Source organism: Vigna umbellata, chromosome 1, assembly GCF_029865625.1.
Source record: "Vigna umbellata cultivar VRB3 chromosome 1, Vumbellata_1.0, whole genome shotgun sequence".
Classification (NCBI taxonomy): Eukaryota; Viridiplantae; Streptophyta; class Magnoliopsida; order Fabales; family Fabaceae; genus Vigna; species Vigna umbellata.
This window is the reverse complement of record NC_142165.1, coordinates 105,243,389-105,261,028: the sequence shown is the minus strand read 5'-3', so window position 1 is coordinate 105,261,028 and position 17,640 is coordinate 105,243,389. Positions and strand designations below refer to the sequence as shown.

The window sequence follows — 17,640 nt, the reverse complement described above, 5'->3', positions numbered from 1 at the left end:
AAATCTTTAAATTTTCCTATTATGCAAATATACGAAATCTCTAATTCTTTTGATGTTTTCAACAATCTTTCTTATAGAAGTAGTAACTTAAATTTTTTCCATCAATTTAAAAGAAATGAGATAATGTAAAATATTGATTACAACATTTTTTTAAAATAAACATGCTTAATGATAGCCTGATTAAGACATTTGGCTGTTTTCTTTTAAAATTGTTTGAGAAGTATCAAATGTATATTTAAGCTTTTTTTTTTTAAATAATTTTATGTATATGTACGTTTAAAGCTTATTTTTTCTCAATAGCTTTGTAAAACTTTTCTGCAATCTATTATATGATCTGCTTTTCTTAATTTATCTCAATAAAACTATCTTAAAATTACTTTTGAATACAATTATTCAAATTAAAACTAATTTTAATTATAAATTACTATGTTAATAATGAATTCCTAAGACTGGAATTCCTCAGCAAGTGATCCGATTAAAAACTTACAAACCTAGGCGAGGTGGCTTGCCAAAAAAAGCTTAAAGTTGTTTTAAAAATAAATTAGAGCAATAGAAATCGGCAGAAAAAACTTGGTATAGGTCCCTTTCTTCTTTGTTGATAGAATGGTATAATTTGATTTGATATCTATTGCAAATTTAAACTTGCAGGACTATAATCAGAAAAAACTATACAATATAACAAGTATGACCTGCTGATATACATTCCCCAACTGACAACTATATAAACAGTGAATTCTATATGCAGTAGTAGAATACAAAAATCATACAACAAAATAGAGATTCTAGCCTTCATTTCCAGAACAGCATATCTCTGAACAACAAGTGATGCAGCCAAAGCATCCTAGACCAATGCAGAGTTGTGTCAATGCAGTTGCACATTGGTTGTTTAACCGAGCACAGCACTGGATGCAGCACATGCAGCAGCAGTAACTTAACAACGTTTCACAACAATTTGTGGCCGCCTTGAAGATTTCAGGAACTTCAGGCAATTTCGATTTATATCCGGGAGGAGTATTTTCAACAGTTGCACTTAAGTTGCCAAAGCCGATACCCAAATGTGGTAGTAAAATCATTCTCTGCCCTTGGACGCCTGTCTCAAACCGACCATTGCTCTTTTTTGACGCCTGTTTGCGATCGATGAAAAAACAAACATCAATTGAACAGTTTCTACGTCAGATTTTATCCATGTTTGATTGCAAAATATATAAACAAACCATAATGAACAGGCATGGTTCTAATTACCGAAGGACGTTTAAATGAAACCGTTATTTAGTATCTGCTTTATTGAAAAAGATGAGTGGAGTGATGGTATACATACTTCTTTCGTTCCGGCTGATTCCTTGACTTTCTTTAGATGATCGGTCTCAAGTAAAACCATTCGTGTATACTCGGAGATAAAGCCCGTCTGCAGGCTCAGTTTTGCAACCTGCAAAGTTAATGAAGATGAATACGACAATTTATTCAACAATAAAAGAAACAAAAAATCCCCTACACATTGAGTGGAGTGATGGCATGCAGTATTAACAAACCTTCTGTTCTAGCTGTTTATTTTCCAAAAACCATGCTTGAGCGGTAAGATGTTCAATTTGATCTCTAGCACAAACCTGATAAGAAAGAAAATAGAGCCATATAAATGAATAATAATAATAATAATAAATAAAATGAAACACAAATGTGAAGTTGTGGACATTAATATATTAATTTACGTTCACTGACTGAAAGAATAAGATGAAGCTGCATATATTTACGTTCACTGACATACTAAACAAAAGAGACAAAATAAACCATGATTCTGTATGTACCCATTTCAACAAATCTTACTACAATTATGATAAATTTGACCGAACTAGTTTGCTATTTGAAAAACAGATTTTTCAAAAGAGCTTGTTCATGTAATGTAAGCACTAAATAGCTCAGCATCACCGACAAACAAAACTTAGAGCCTCCTCTAGGATATTGTCAGTCGCAATTTATATACAATAAAACTTGGATTGCAAGTATGCCAGACAGAAGACTACTTTACCCTTTGTAGAGGCATGTCCTTAGCATTTTGTATCTTCATATCTACTACAAAATTACTGAAATCAGCCAAAATACCTTCGACTTTAAGAGTTTTAGGGAAATTTCCCCTGTATCTTCCAGATAAAATCAGTGGACCTTCTGATGAAAGATCTGGAATATGAGAAGGGTATACCTATAACATACATTGCAGATAATCCCGTAAGAGAGAGTAATAAACTCAGGGAATGTTGAACATTCAGCATATTTGCAACAGAAAATAAATTGTGATAAAGGCCAGGACATGTAGATTCACAATGGCATTCATATCAATCTTCGTTTTCAAATGTCACTCTAAAGACAATATAAATAGAAAAAGACATGACAAAAGATATAGGTAAAAGCAGAATTCGACATAACCACTGTAGAATAATAATGAAATGGAGCATAACGGCACATTTTATCGTGCAGAGTGATCAATACAGCACTGGTCATAAAATTAAGACAGTAATTCAGCTTAAAAGCTGAAGGGGTGGCCGTGACAGACGAAGGATGAAAAAAAAAAAAACTTTAAGTGAAAGACAATGGTTTTGTACATGTCAACTTTTTTGGAAAGAGTGAAAAACAGGTAGCAAAATGTTATTCTTCAAATCCAATCTAACAAGGTATTCTGTAAAATTGTACCTCGAGTTCCCCAAGATCATCCAATGAATCCACTTTGATATTTGCAAGAACGAGAGATGAAGCTTTGTCAAACAGTGTCAGCATTCGAGACTCAATCAAATCTGGCATTCAAGAAAGAGGGCAAATTAGGTTTTAATGCATCAAGCCTTAACATCCTTCTCCCGTACTATCCAATTGAACCTACTTTTGTTAAATTTCAACAATTCCGTAATATACCAGGCAAGGGTACTTTAGTCATTCAAACTCCCATGTTAAAATGTAATAATGAAATCCTTCAGGGTTCAGTCGTGGTATTATTAAATAGTTTATGGACCGTGTTTGGAAATAATATAAAAGTTTAGGATCTATCAGCAATTATTAGATAACTTTAGAATAAATATCAGAACAAAAATGCTATCTCACTAAATGAGATTAGATTTTAAAATATATAGATCACATAACCCCATGAGACTTAGTTGAAAGAATCTTGTTTTGTTCATACAACACTAAATTAAACAACGACGTAAGGATGAAATGTGTTGAGCAACCTATAAAAAGATTGTCCTCCCTATTGCATATTTTTGGTGAATGAAACAGTTTTGATCCCCAGCCGAAGCTAAAGTAGCAGAAATTAAAGATTGATTTGCACTTGTGAATAATCGAAGGAACATGACACATATAGGAAATACTAAAGGTACAAAAGAAACAAGAACAACACCTACTGATTCATGAGCAAGAACATTTCCGAAAAGTCAAAACCTAAGTTGTCAATAGGCAGAAAGGATTGAAGTTGGTTGGATGTATTTAGTAAAATAAGCTAATCCATTTTTATAAAACACTCTCACAAACATGCAACTGACGTAGTATTTATATTATTTGTGGGTGTAACTAACTGTCCATGAGATAATTGTATGATTTACCAAAGGTAAAAGAGCCCCAGACCAATTAGAAACAATAATAAAATTACAGTCAGTTGTTTATTTGATTTCTCAAAAATACATGCAAAGGCCGTAAGGCTGAATTTTGATGTAATCCTATTCTTTTGGTAAAATCATAAGTCTCGCGCATCCTGAAATTTTCAAGCTAGTTGTTCACTCCCATCATACATACCTCACACGGTTCAATTATAAGTAACACCTTTCTTTAAGTAGTTCACTCATCATACATATCTTACACAGTTCTAATATAAGTAACAGCTTTATTTTCTAGATTCTTCCGCAATACTTCTCCATACTTGATCATATAAAGTCAAGAAAAACTATGTAAAACTCTCATATTTGCCTTGTACCTTTACATCAACTCTCACAACAGAAAACAAAAATTAAGTTTAAGACACATAAGTACAGTGATTTTAAATTAACAAACTCTAGACTCGTCTTAATCGATATACTCAAACACTTATATTCAATCACAGAGATTTATCATCTCTCAAGAGAAAACTCAGGATTTATCGAAAACCTTTCTAATCCTCTTAGATATGTCATAAAAAATAAGACTAAACTACCTCGTAAATCCTAAAAACCTTGTTATAATAATTTATCCATGAGAGTCAAATTTAACTCCCTTAATCTGCCAGAATTTGATACCAAGATAAACTTGTCCCTTAAAACAAACATCAATGATCAGTAACTGTGTTGCATTGCATTACATTATTATTTTTGGAAGCATCTTGTAATCCTTACAAACTCTGTAACTAATACGAGTAGCCTAAAGGAAATCAGTTTGTGACCTTAAACTGATGTTTCTTACGCTCACTAAGTATTTAAAATATTGAAATCATAAAACATAGAGAAATCCAGAATAATCTGTCTTTCCTCATTATTTCTCCGAAACCAAAATCACTTTCTCTGGCTACAAAGTACTAACATGTCCACTTAGATGCTTGCCTATGATAATCTTTTCCTCTAGGATACAATACCCTTCAACAAACCCCTCTAAATCTATCGAAAGAATACCTAGTAAATGTTCTTCCAATCTTAATTGTGGTGCACGTATTGATGATGTGCATACAAATTGATGATTTCGGCGGTCTTTGACAAAACCATTAATTTGATATTAAATATTGTCCCCAAACCTTTGGAATTTCAGTCCATAGTAACACCCGTGTCATTCTTCCTCTAATATACTACTTGTTACTTACGAGAAACACTGTCACTCAAGTGTACTGATGAGTAATGTTGGCTGTCAATGACCTAAGACAACCCCTCTCCTTCTTTAGAATGAAAATTGTGAATATAAAGATAAAGAAAAAGATAAATAATGCCAATGATATGTATTTATTTAAGTAAATTTAGAACATACCAACATCACTTGCAGCATCGTATTGGCCCCTACCAAACATTGCAAGGGTCCGCAAGAAATAATGATTGCAGAATAAACCTGTGGTTAAACGAGTTTAAGATGAGTGATAAAATGAAGAAATTTTCCCAATACTTACAATGAATTAGAATAACTACGAGCAATATCTTAAACAGGGTTTATGAAAATTACAAGAATGTCACAGATAAAATTTATAACAAGTAGCAAGTTTTGATCAAGGCTAAAAATACTAGGAATCGTACCAATGCCTAAAGTGTAGATTCGAGGGCATATTGACTCTCCGTTGATCATACGGTTCTTTACCATAGCACAAATTTGTCTCTCATTTTCAACGGTTCCATCTGTAACTAGGAAAATTATTGGGACCGAATTTTGAGCATTGGATAGCATCTCTATTGCCTGAAAAGAAAAAGCATAAATAAATAAAAAACAATTACACTGATAAAAATACGTCAAACAAGTCTTAAAACACACAAAGATGCAACGAAATCTAAGGAATTCGTTTGCCCTGCATCAAGCTGCGCAAAGATTATTTTTTCTCCAAAGAAAACTGATTAATCTGCTAAGTATATTGCATTTCGTATATCTTGGTTCAGTCTAACCAGTGCTCCATTTTAGTTATATTATTGAGAAAGAGTCTTTTATAAGCACAAGTACCGTGTTTAATGGACGTGAAATATTTGTACCACCTCCAGCAACAAAGTTCACGTTAATCCACTCAGTAGCCCTTTCGACAGCATCCTCGGAAGCCAATTCCATCGATTTGGAAAATAGATAAGTCTCTCCATTAAAGGCTATAATATTAAATGAATCGTGATTATTCAACTTGGAGAGAGCGGTTAACAGTGCACTTTTTGTGTCTTCAATTAGCTTTCCCTGCATGCTACCACTGATGTCAATAAGGAATATTATTTCCTTTTTGAATACCTGCAAATTAAAATACCAGAAGTAAGGACAAAAGACACCAATATGTGTGTGTCTATATATATATATATATATATATATATCTTAAACACCAGAAGTACACCTACAAAGTTTGAAGTTATAGTACAAACCTCACTTTGAATATCTCCTGGAGAAAGATACATGTAGAACATTTCTCTTTGATCAAGATCATGCGCGGATGCAGATTCCAAAACAACACCACCAGTCATATGACTTGAAGAAACCTAAATGCAGACAGTGAGCCAATAAAATATCCTGTCAACCTCACAAACTAAGAAAAAATATTGATCATGAATCATGAGTCCTTACAGCGTATGAAAAGCTAAAATCAACTTTAGACCACGCGAGAACATCGGACTCATACACGAAGTCCATACTACCCGCATGACGCCTCACTTGCTGGACAGTCCCGAGAAATAATCAATCAGTTAGTACGTACGTCATAAGTAAAATTCAACAGCGTTACCACAAAAAAAAAAACACGAACCTTCATTGGGTGACTTATTGTCTTGCACAGAAGCTCGCCTCCAGTAACAGCATCCAAATTAATTCGTATCTTTTCTCTTTTAGGTATCTTCTTCCCCGCAGGGTTGACAAAATCAGGAAAGTTAAAAGGTACATTCAAAGAGAACAGGCCATTGGAGTACGCTATTTTCTGAGACCAACGAACTTTAATCGACAAATTGGAACCCCCATCAATCTATCACAAACAGTGAAAATCCAACCACAATCAGCACCACATCAAGGGAAAAAGAAAAAAACTAAACCATAAAAATCAAGTAATCAAAGCAACGCATTAAGCCTAATTACCTGTGGTATAGTTAAAGTAAATATATTAGGGATAAGAAACCCTCCATTTTGAGGTGGCGCGAAGTTTTGGTTCCCTTTGTCATCTTCCAGAACAACCAGTTCAGTAGTATACGATTTTCTGGGCACGCTAACCTCGACACCTAGAATTGAACCCTGTTAGCCAAATTATATCAGAACACAAAAGTCTATAACACGTTAAAAATCTCATTACTCAAATTAAATTAAAATTAAACCAAATAAACCTCCATGATTGTATACCACAGTACCTGGAGGCCCATGGGAATAGCGACACGGCAATCGCAGGAGCGGCTTCCCTTGATACAGTGGAGTCTCCAGGTGCCGGAAACGGTGACAAACGCGGTGTCGTGGTGACAGTCAACTTCCATCTCAATTGCGTACATCTGAAGCGGAATCAGCGCCGGGGGATCACATCTTCCGTGCACGTGCGGCTGGTAGCTAGGGATGTCGGGGTTATCCACGATTCCTGGATCGCAGATCACCGCGTAGACCATCGCCGCGGAAGGGAGGAACGCCGTGGCGGAACGGACCATCGAGGGCGGAGGTTTGGGCGGCGCCACCGCCCTATCCTTCCCGAAGTAGATACGCTTCGAGAGCCTCAGTCCGTCGTCGACTGCCTTGGAGAAATCCTCCGCCATGACGGAGAAGAATAGAGAACAGACGCTTTGGAATGTGAAGAAGAGAAGAAGAGAAGAGGAGCAGAAGAAGCAGAACGGTTATCTTGCATATTCGCATTTGGATTTATTTATATAATTGCAAATAAAAGTAGCACGAATAGAGTGTGGGGCCCCCTCATGCTGCCCAGCCCCGTTTTCCGTTAGGAACTGCGTGTGAGCTTTTTAACTGTTGCCACGTGGCCTGATTCTCTGTCGGCAAATGGAACACTGAATCGGATTACTTTCTGGCTTGGTTTAAAGTTTTATTATTATGATTAAAGTTTAATTATTATGATTGATTTACTTATTTTATTTTATCATAATTTGATGTTATATACTACTTAATTAGGATGGCACAATTATAAGGACAGTAATGGTCAATTCAAAATAAATGTCATGCACTGTTGCATTAATAAGACGCAATTAATAAACCTCTCTCCTCTGTCTTTATCCCCATTCCCTGAAACTTGACCGTTGCTATGGCCCTGCTGGTGAGATATATATGTAATTTTAAATTTGATAAGAAAAAGATGAGAGAAATACGCTTGAAATGAAAACTAAAAATAATACATTTAAGTTAATAAAATATATCTGAAATTATTATGCTTTGGGCGGTGTAGTCAACTTGCGAGGATGTATCAATCTCCGGCATTACTTTGAAAATTATATTTCGCTGTAAAAGAGGGCCCTAAAATAATAATGTAAGATATGTTATAGTTTCTTTAACTATAGTTATTATTTTCAATTTATTACAAAATGAACAGCACTTGGTTAATTGATATAAAGAGTATTTGGAATCATAAATGAAGATATGTTATGTTCTGAATCAAATTAGGTGGATTTTGAACTAAAATGTTATTTAATCTAGATATTAAATTAACTTGTAGCGTGGTTTGATTTGGATGGATTCTTTAAATTAATTTGATTCAATCCAATCTGGACATCCTTAAATAGATATATCTGTTTCCAACATCGTGTTACAATATGGTGATTTCATTTCTACGATGAAGAACAATCATACTGGACGCATACAAAATCATATTATGTTGTAATAACTTTATCTTTATAGTGGATTTATTTTCACTTACCAAAGGTTGGAGTATTTGATACTAAACACTTTAAACACTTACTAACAAAAATAAATAATATGAATGCTTAATTAAATTGACAGATCCTTATTAAAGACTTTACAAAAAATAATATTTATTTATAATCTTCATAATAATTATAAGTCATGTAATAATTTTGTAAGCATATAAAAAATATAATAATGATAATGGTCATAATACTTTTTCTTTTTATCTCTCAAAATTGAAATATTTCTCTTTGAAACCATGTTTTTTTATAACTATATCATTTGATTCTCCATCTTTAGTTACTCACATGTCATCTTTATTAAAAATTTATTTATATAATTTAATTTATGTTTAGTTAGATACAAATTCTCTTTATTAAATTATAATTATATTATTTAATCGTATTTAATTACACATTCTTTCTCTGTATTAATTTATATTTTGTTATGTTCTTTACTTTTGTTATATTAAAACATAAAGAAATACATGTCACTGTAAATAAAATAAAAGTAACTTTTATTCAATGAACTTAGAAAAAAAAAGTCACCTTATTCCTTTAATTGTTTTTACATATTTTTTATTTATTTGGATGATTGATTCTTGAAAATCTTACCCAATTGAATAAGAGTCACAAATTTTATTCTAACGAGTTAAAATTATGTTATAAGTGTTTCTGTTTCAAAAGTCATACCTTGATACATAATGAGATTTAAAAAAATATATTTACAAAAATATTGGAATAATTTAGAATAATTCAGTAGTCAAACTTAAGATTATTCAATATTCAACATCAACATTGTAACGGTTAGATAATAGATATGTATCTCTTTTATGAATTGATGAATAACTAGTATAAACAAATAATTTTATTTTATTTTTGAAAATTTAGAATTTTCTTGTTACTTCATATTTTTTTCATTTCTATTCTCAATTTACAACATTTATATATATACAAAATTCTAAAATATAACATATTTATTACTATGATATTAAATTTAATTATTTCTTCTCTATTCTTACAAACCTCAATAATTAATATTTTTTCAAACCACTCATCAAACAAACATATATTTTAACTGAAAATTTCATAAGTCCACCGATACTTAGAAAATCCACAATTCTACGACATTAAAAGTCTCAATCAACTTTACATTTTGAATAAGAATACTTTTCGTAATAACTTCCTCATAAGTCAATATATAACTACAACATTCATATCTAGTTTTTAAATTCAACCAAATGACTTTAAGAAGGAATTTAGCTCTCTTACCTTATAGAATACACTTATCACTTCACCTACACATCACTTAAGATTGTTACAGTCACACAAAAAAATTTCATGATTTAGAATCACAATCAAAAGAAATTGATCTAGGAAATAAGGAAATTACATGTCCAAGGAAAAAATGCATCTATAAAAAAAAGCATATTAGTTCTACAAAAATGAAAAAAACTTAAATTTACCTTGAAATTGTGTTATATGGTAAGACTATTTACATTAGCCACTAGTTTATGAGAACTAAAAACAATAGAGGTTTCAGAAACTGTTTTTTAAGTAAACCTCCTAAATCTTTAACTTTTTATCATATATAAATTATTAAGGAAAACAAAAATTAATAATAATATATAATTTTATTATTTTTAAAATTTATATCTAGGCTCTCACGGTTTTCATTTCTTTATTTTTTTTCTCTTATAAGAAATAAAAATAGTATGTTAATTTAAAAAAAATGATTTATCAAATATAACCCATTTATATATAAAGACTTCTGATACGATAGTTATATATATATATATATATATATATATATATATATATATATATATATATGTGTGTGTGTGTGTGCGCCTCAATAATTATAAAATAATCAATAATAGTTTTTTTCTTTTTATCTTAATAAATGGTCTCAGCAGCATAAAATCCACATGTATACAAAGGAATTTTTGAATATTTTTCCTTCTTAATTTACTAATATATTATTAAATTAATGATATGATGAAATTGGAAAGAGGAAACATATTATATAAAAAAAACTCACGTTTTTCTTTGTGCACGACCGAGAAAAAATATCTCTACTAAAAAGAATTAAAAAAAATTCATTATAAAAAAATTACTTTGGGAGTGGGCTTTCACAATGAGAATATACAAGAAGATGTAACATATCTTTCAATTTTATTGAATTATTAATTTAGTTATATTATGATACAGTAAGAAGGAAAATGTTATTCCATTTTTATTTTATTAAATACATTGATATAACTTAATTATGCTTTTAGTTCCTTTCATTTCGCAATCGTGAAAGAATAAAATATAATTCAATCATTTTAGTGTGTTGGTAGCAAAATTTATTAAATATTTGACAAAAGAAGGACGAAAGACTAGAATTGCAAAATAATAATATCTGAAAACTTTGAACAATTCAAATCTATGATACTAAAATGACAAAAAAATGCAACTAATTTTTATTCATGTTTTATTTTTATCGGAATGGTCTAACAAGCCTGAATAAATCCCAGGAACGAGACATATTGCGATCAGCATCAATTTTAAGGATTAGAGGTGTACATATATAATTTTAATTGTATTATAGAGAAGATGTACATGCCGTCTTAAAAATTAAATTTTAAATTTAATTTAATTTTACAAAATCAGGTGAGATGTCAAAACATGTAAATCTAATACTAAATATTAATAGATTATCCAATAATAATCTAATAACAGAAAATTTATACCTATTTTATATATTATAAATTCATCAAAGAATCTCTGAGGGACACTGTTAATAGACAAACACAAATCATGCTAGTAAATATGATGGCAAGGTATTGTCGAGCGTGCAAATAGATCCATGACCACATGAATGCGAGTCAACATAACTATAACGCTCAATGACCCCACTACAAATATTGTCCTGTATGAACAACAGAAGATACATGCAATGATGCATATTACATTCAGTATGACATGTATCAATATACGCCATATAAGCTTTGAAACTCCATTATAAAAAAATCCAAAACTTGTAATAATACACTATTCTCTTCCGCCCTCCCTGCATGTTTCGTTTTTAAATAGAGAGCACAGGTGTTTCCTGTTCTATCTGATTTAAATCTAGGCTACAATAAATTATGAAGAGCTCACTTTCAGTAACAGTCGAATGATCCTATCCTATACTGCAGCTGTTTATCGATCCTCTTTTCTCCTGAACACTCTATATGTGTTGGCCATATAAAGGAGTAACTAATTTACGTGTCAAATAAGTCATACAACAAAAGACCAAAAAATTTAAGTATTCAGAGGTATTTCTAAGGCAATACCGTAAAGCAAATCTTTGCAACGTACGACTTCAGATATTTCATCAGATCTTCTCTGAAGAACGAACTCAGTTAGCACATGTGGCAAACCTCCATGATTGCATCCCTGAAAAACTATATGGTTTTGAAAGTGAATGACCCTTTCCAAGCCATGAAATGGTCGTAACCTTTTCAACGCCAACCAAATACTCTTCGAGCACTATAGTGCAAACTAGATTTGAGCAAAGAGTACTTCATTCCATGTATCAGGAACACCAGGCAAACACCAGTGTAAACAATCCTGCACACCGGGCTTTGCTGTAATACTGAACCGTGATATATGAGCCTCATCCCTGAGCTGAGAAAGAGCTGTTATGTCTAAGAGTTTAACACCTGTTCCCTTTACTGCATGTGCAGCGCCTTGATCGCTAGACTCTTCTTCCAATATTTCCTTTCCAACAGACATTGGTTTGGTGTTGTCACAACTGCCTCCTGTGTTCCACTCCCCACCAAAAAAATGCCTAGGAGAGATGGTCCGAAGGAATGCTTTAAGACCTGGATATTTTGGAAGCTGTGAATTCACCCAACTAACAATGCTGTGGATTGTAAGATTCTTGGCACCCCAAATCACTGCTATCTTCCTATCAGTATTTGGCACACCACCAACATGCATTACCCATCGATTAGCATTGAGCTTTCCCCGATTCCAGTGGTGACCTGTGTTGAGAACCAATACATCGAACTTGTGGAGATACTGGCGCAAGAACGCTGGTGGTCGATCGAGATGCATTGCATAATCCGTGTTAGGGTTGTTTATATCAATAGGTTCAACATCACATAGGCTTGCAGACCAGTAGTACAGGATGGTCGTATTAGTGCTTGAGAAGCGAAATGCCCACCCATTAGGACGGGCAGAACCATCAGCTATAGTCAATCCATACTCCCTCCCCACATCCTCAACATGAAGCTCATCCTTACCACCAGAGATCATGCACATTAAAGACTGGAACTGTTGTCGCCCCAATGAGTCTCCAACAAAAGCTAGAGTTTTGTTTTGCATCCTGAAAGCACAAAAATTATCATCAATTGATCATTTGTTTATTGACTTTTTCTCTGTTGAACCAAAAAACAAGCCAGTAAAAAAACTGAATGTGGATGAGAAAGTTGAGGGATATTTGTTTTCGAAATCAGAGGAAATCTACAAAGGTGAAAAAAAGGGCATTGAAAAAAACATCAGTCTTGCGATAATGAGTAAACACAATGCTCAAAATCAAATAATACAAAATTACACATGCACTCAACCAAAGTTGACTAATCCAATCCTCCTTCAAGACAATCGAGGAGCACCCTATGCCTGAATAAATTTGAATGATTCTAAGGGTAAAAGGAATTGAAAAAACACAATGTTCAGTACGAAATCATACACAATTACACAAGCTCAATATACACTTCTACATATGGATGAATGAAATACCTTCTCAAGAATTTAGAACCTTCAAATTCCTCCATTTGACAATCCTTGGGTTGCCATCGAAGCCTCTCATATTCAAAATCGGTGCGCTGCATCAAGCGACAAGCCCACATTGTTGATAGCCACTGTTTGCAACCAAAACCTGAATATAAAGGTCGATTGTTGTCTGGGACCCATTTTCCTCTGGCATAGTTACAGACTGGATAAAGGGTCAACAAGGAAACATACATTAGTTATCAATACTTGCAAATATTGTTCATAGTCTAACAAATGTACAAGGTATGTCCCTCCAGCAGAATAATATTTTTCTTTTGGATGATAGGGCAAGCAGGAGCAGTAATTTAGAAAGTTTAAGTCAGGTTGTTTAATACGTGAAATTCGTTTTCGCATGAATAATATATAACTATACCAACCTACTCAAAAGTTGTGACTGAGAATTACCAAAATAATAGGTAATTCTCTTGCAAACAAGAAAAAAAAGTCAATAGCCTAATTACAAGATAATTATAAATTTTTTCAACAATTCTGAAGTAAAAATGGTTTCTTATAAGTTAGGAGATGCCCTTCATTACGAAGTTCATCATTGGAAAATAAGTAGAATAACAAAAATCAATTTTCCTCTACCAACCTCCCTATTTGGCCCATCTCTAGAACCAATTCCTCTTATCGTGACACATTCTAACCTACAATCAGAACCATTTGAACACGCATTCTAATTGTGTTTAACAGTTCAAAATTAGTTCCATAAAATTAATTTTATTCAACCTCCAAACAAATGGATCAAATGTTTTGAGTTTTCTTAGAAAAAATTAAATAAACTAAGTTACTAAAAAAAATCCAGAGATATTCTTTAAAAGGAATATCATTTTATAAAACGAGTTTAAAAGAATGTATTGACTTTCGTGCAACTCATACCAAGGATAGAAACTCAGGGAAGAGTTAGGTAGGTGATTAGCAAAAAGACCTCTATACCTTTACTTACTGTAGAATTTTCCCATTTGTCGTCTTTCCCAACGATTGAAGAGCTTGTTTGTGGAGAATTCATCACAGAATCATTTCTATGCTCCTGTTCTTGTTTCAAAGTTTTCTCCTCCTTAGCTTCATTAGTGGTCTTTTCCTTTGCCAATGATTGGTCATCTTCACCCATGTTTTTCCCAGAAGAGGTTTGTGCAGGAACCGTCAGTGATGCTCCCTTGAGATGCACTTTTTCTGGATCATTAGTGGTCTTTTCCTTTGCCAATGATGGACCATCTTCACTCATGTTTTTCCCAGAAGAGGTTTGTACAGGAACCATCTGTGATGCTCCCTCAAGATGCAGTTTTTCTCCTTCATTTACAGTCTTTTCTTTTGTCAACGATGAGCCATCTTCTCCTTCATAAGTGGTTTGTGCAGGAATCTTTTGTGATGCTCCTTCAAGATGAAGATTTTCTGGTTCATTAGCGGTCTTTTCCTTTGGCAGTAATGGTGGGCCATCTTCATCATTGCTCTTCCCAGAAGATATTTGTGAAGGAATAGTCTCTGATACTCCCTCCTGATCGAGTTCTTCTTTGAACTCATTGGTGGTCTTAGTCTTTGCCAACAATGAGCCATCTTCACCCAAACGAGAATCTGGTGATGGAACCTCGACTGAACGAGTAGTAACTAAATGATCTGCATATATGTAAAACAAGCCTCCCAAAAATCAGTACTGAGATCAAACAATGCAAGGGGCTCTATTTAGTATGAACCTTCAAATCCTGGGTACAAAACGAAAGCCTGATAGATGTTTGGTCTGTAAAATATTAATGTTTAAGAAACATTAACAAGTCACACACCTTTACCCTTTACCTTCATAAAATAAATATTTATATTTTTTTCACATTGACAGGGTATAATATTAGTAAAAGTATTTCTCAAAAAAACAATTATATAAATGGAAGTAAACCTGAAGAGAACTGCAGTGCTGGTGTTTCAGGAGGAAGAAAGGTATTAAGACCAGGCATTTTCTCCCATGACCAAAAAATGATAGTTGCAGACATGAGAACAATAGAAATAAGTGAAATTTCTTTACCCCTTAATCCATTAAAGCCTACCTTCATCCTGCATAACCATTAAATTACAAATAAAAAAGAAGTGGAAAAGATAAGGACAAACTCCCAGTTATGAAAATGAGTTGAAACTCATCAGTGGCCTAGAATCTATGGCAGAAATATGAAAAACAATGTTCTAACAAGACAGAACAAAAAAACTACATTCAGTCAACACATCACATAGACTAGACACCAAAAGCACGTCCACGATGTTAGCAAATCCTAACAAACTGCTAAGTCTAAAGCAGTAACTATTTATTTGGCAGGTTAACCCTAATCTTGCGTTGTCAATATTTCACTTTTCACTCTCTCCTCCCTACGCAATTTAATTTGCTTCTAGTCCAACATAGCACACAAGAAACCGATCCAAACTAACACTTCCCACCGCAAAAAGTGGTTCTCTTCCCCGTCTATTGTGCGCCACTCACCATCCCAATTGTGAAATTAAGATACGTTACTGCGATCCATATCATGCACTTACTTTACATTTGTAAGAAACACAATTTTACAAAGGCACTAGAATAGAAAAAGAAAAGCAAAGTTTGATGTTGTGTGGGACAATTTGCTGCATCAAAATCAGGACAAGTACATGGAACTACGAACATACAGAGGAACCCTAAAATAAAAACACCAAAATATCAAAAAGTTGAAGAGCTAGCTAGCAATCTATCAGAAACGCAAATAAAATAACAACGGATGAGGCGGGTTCGTAAGAGATGCAGATGAGAATTTCACCTGTTTGGGATGAACATGGAAAGTGTGAATTTACAACGTTGCTGAATCTCCAAGAGAAGCCAAAATACCAGAATGTTTGAATGAAGAAAATAAAAAGAATTAAGAGAATGAAAATTTTGGGAAAAGAGAAGAAAATGCGAATCTGTGGATGACTAACAAATCGGAACAGCGGGGATCGCGGCCAGACATTAAGTTTAAACTCGGCTTATTTTTTTATTAGCATTGATTAATTAAGTTAGATATATTATGTTATTATGTCACTCGTGTATTAGGTGGACTCATTAATCAACTTTTAGTCACGTGAGGATCAACGTTAATTCGGCGATGATGGCCTTGCTCCGTAACCCAATTCACTTTATTGAATAATTTATATAAATTAGTTCTCTAATAATAGTAAAGCTTCAATTAAGTTTTAATTTTATCATTTTTATATTTTTCAATCGAAAATATGTTATTCTACTTTTTTTATTTTTATTAATTAAATATTGTGACTGTTATCTAATTTTACTTTGGTTGTTTATTTGTAAGTGTTGAAAAGATACGTGATTTTGTGGTTAATAAAAAGCATTATTATATAAAATAATTATTTTATTATTTTTCTTAATTGAAAATCAACCTAAGTGATTATAAAAGTAAATTTTATGAGAATTTGGATATTCAAAACGCTCTTTTGGACACTTAAGCAAGGAACAAACCAAATAATTTTTTTCTTTTCTTAAGAATTGTTTATTTGATTGAGAGAAAGTTGGTGTTAATTATCTTTTTTCCAAATATATATATATATATATATATATATATATATATATATATATATATATATATATAACTTATGTTATAATTTTTAAAATGCATGTTTAGAGATGGTGATGGTTGAATGATATGTTATTTGTATAAGATGTGAATAAATTTAATGTGTATGGATTGAAATATATAATTATTAAATTGGATGAGAAATGATAAATACTTATTATGGTTGTTTGACTTGGTTTGCGTTTTGTATTATTTAAATAAAGTGAATTAAAATATAAGATGGTAAAAAGGTAAATGATGTTCTTAAATCAAGTTTGGGTAGATAGAATTATAAGTGCAGTGAGTAACGGTAGGGCGGGCAGAGTTAACTTAAAATACTATAGTTAACTAAAAAACTAATAATACAGTTAACTAAAAACTAATTAAACTAATTAATAATACAATTTAAAAATATTGAACCATTTTACATTCAGTGCAGTTAACTGCAGTTTAGGTTTATATCTCTTTTCTCAATCACAGTTTCATTTGTTTTCTGCCTTACATCCCATTCATTCCAGTTTTATTTTAAAAATGTGTCTCTAATACTTTTTCTTAGGTTTAATTATATGCAATACATTGGAGAAATGGCTATGGCTCTATATCCTCGTATACCAACAAGCTATATGGAGGGTTAGTATACATTTATATAACAATTATGCAAACACTTGTTAACTGATTTAGTAAATCTGGGTCTGTAGAGTAATTTTTGTGCTCAAGCAAGTCGTCATCTTTGCTTTCCCGGAAGCAGGTTTCTCACCTCAAACACTTTTCTAAGCCACCCTTTTGATTTCTCTTCA

The 17,640-nt window shown here is 32.6% G+C and overlaps 2 protein-coding genes across 4 annotated transcripts; both read right to left on the bottom strand.

Moving 5' to 3' along the window:
* Positions 1-653: 653 nt before the first annotated feature.
* Positions 654-7,485, bottom strand: LOC124827492 (inter-alpha-trypsin inhibitor heavy chain-like protein). Its single transcript, XM_047300580.2, has 13 exons — positions 7,002-7,485; positions 6,736-6,888; positions 6,413-6,625; positions 6,235-6,324; positions 6,036-6,149; positions 5,638-5,907; positions 5,223-5,379; positions 4,963-5,040; positions 2,683-2,783; positions 2,024-2,194; positions 1,530-1,604; positions 1,319-1,426; positions 654-1,124 (listed from the first exon to the last, which is right to left on the bottom strand). Exons 1-13 carry the CDS (start codon positions 7,389-7,391, stop codon positions 783-785), a joined length of 2,262 nt encoding a protein of 753 aa, XP_047156536.1. The 5' UTR covers positions 7,392-7,485; the 3' UTR covers positions 654-782.
* Positions 7,486-11,461: 3,976 nt separating this feature from the next.
* TBL16 (TRICHOME BIREFRINGENCE-LIKE 16) lies at positions 11,462-16,242 on the bottom strand. 3 transcript variants are annotated; one of them, XM_047324165.2, is made up of 5 exons: positions 16,055-16,242; positions 15,175-15,329; positions 14,223-14,900; positions 13,254-13,449; positions 11,462-12,840 (listed from the first exon to the last, which is right to left on the bottom strand). In XM_047324165.2, exons 1-5 carry the CDS (start codon positions 16,069-16,071, stop codon positions 12,012-12,014), a joined length of 1,875 nt encoding a protein of 624 aa, XP_047180121.2. In that variant the 5' UTR covers positions 16,072-16,242; the 3' UTR covers positions 11,462-12,011. The 3 variants fall into 3 exon arrangements, with proteins under 3 accessions (XP_047180121.2, XP_087961479.1, XP_087961480.1); XM_088105353.1 differs by having other exon boundaries at positions 15,175-15,935; positions 16,055-16,226; XM_088105354.1 differs by lacking the exons at positions 15,175-15,329; positions 16,055-16,242 and having other exon boundaries at positions 14,233-14,387.
* Between the last annotated feature and the right edge of the window lie 1,398 nt (positions 16,243-17,640).

Bases quoted from the DNA above. Each gene is read 5' to 3' on its own strand.
- LOC124827492 (XM_047300580.2), bottom strand. From the start codon at position 7,391: ATGGCGGAGGATTTCTCCAAGGCAGTCGACGACGGACTGAGGCTCTCG. The intron at 5,041-5,222 runs GTACGATTCCTA...GTTTAACCACAG, and splicing joins AATCTACACTTTAGGCATTG to GTTTATTCTGCAATCATTAT. The intron at 1,125-1,318 runs GTATGTATACCA...GATCGCAAACAG, and splicing joins AATCAGCCGGAACGAAAGAA to GCGTCAAAAAAGAGCAATGG.
- TBL16 (XM_047324165.2), bottom strand. The intron at 14,901-15,174 runs GTTTACTTCCAT...ACATATATGCAG, and splicing joins AGCACTGCAGTTCTCTTCAG to ATCATTTAGTTACTACTCGT. The intron at 12,841-13,253 runs GTATTTCATTCA...TTGTGCTTTCAG, and splicing joins GGTTCTAAATTCTTGAGAAG to GATGCAAAACAAAACTCTAG.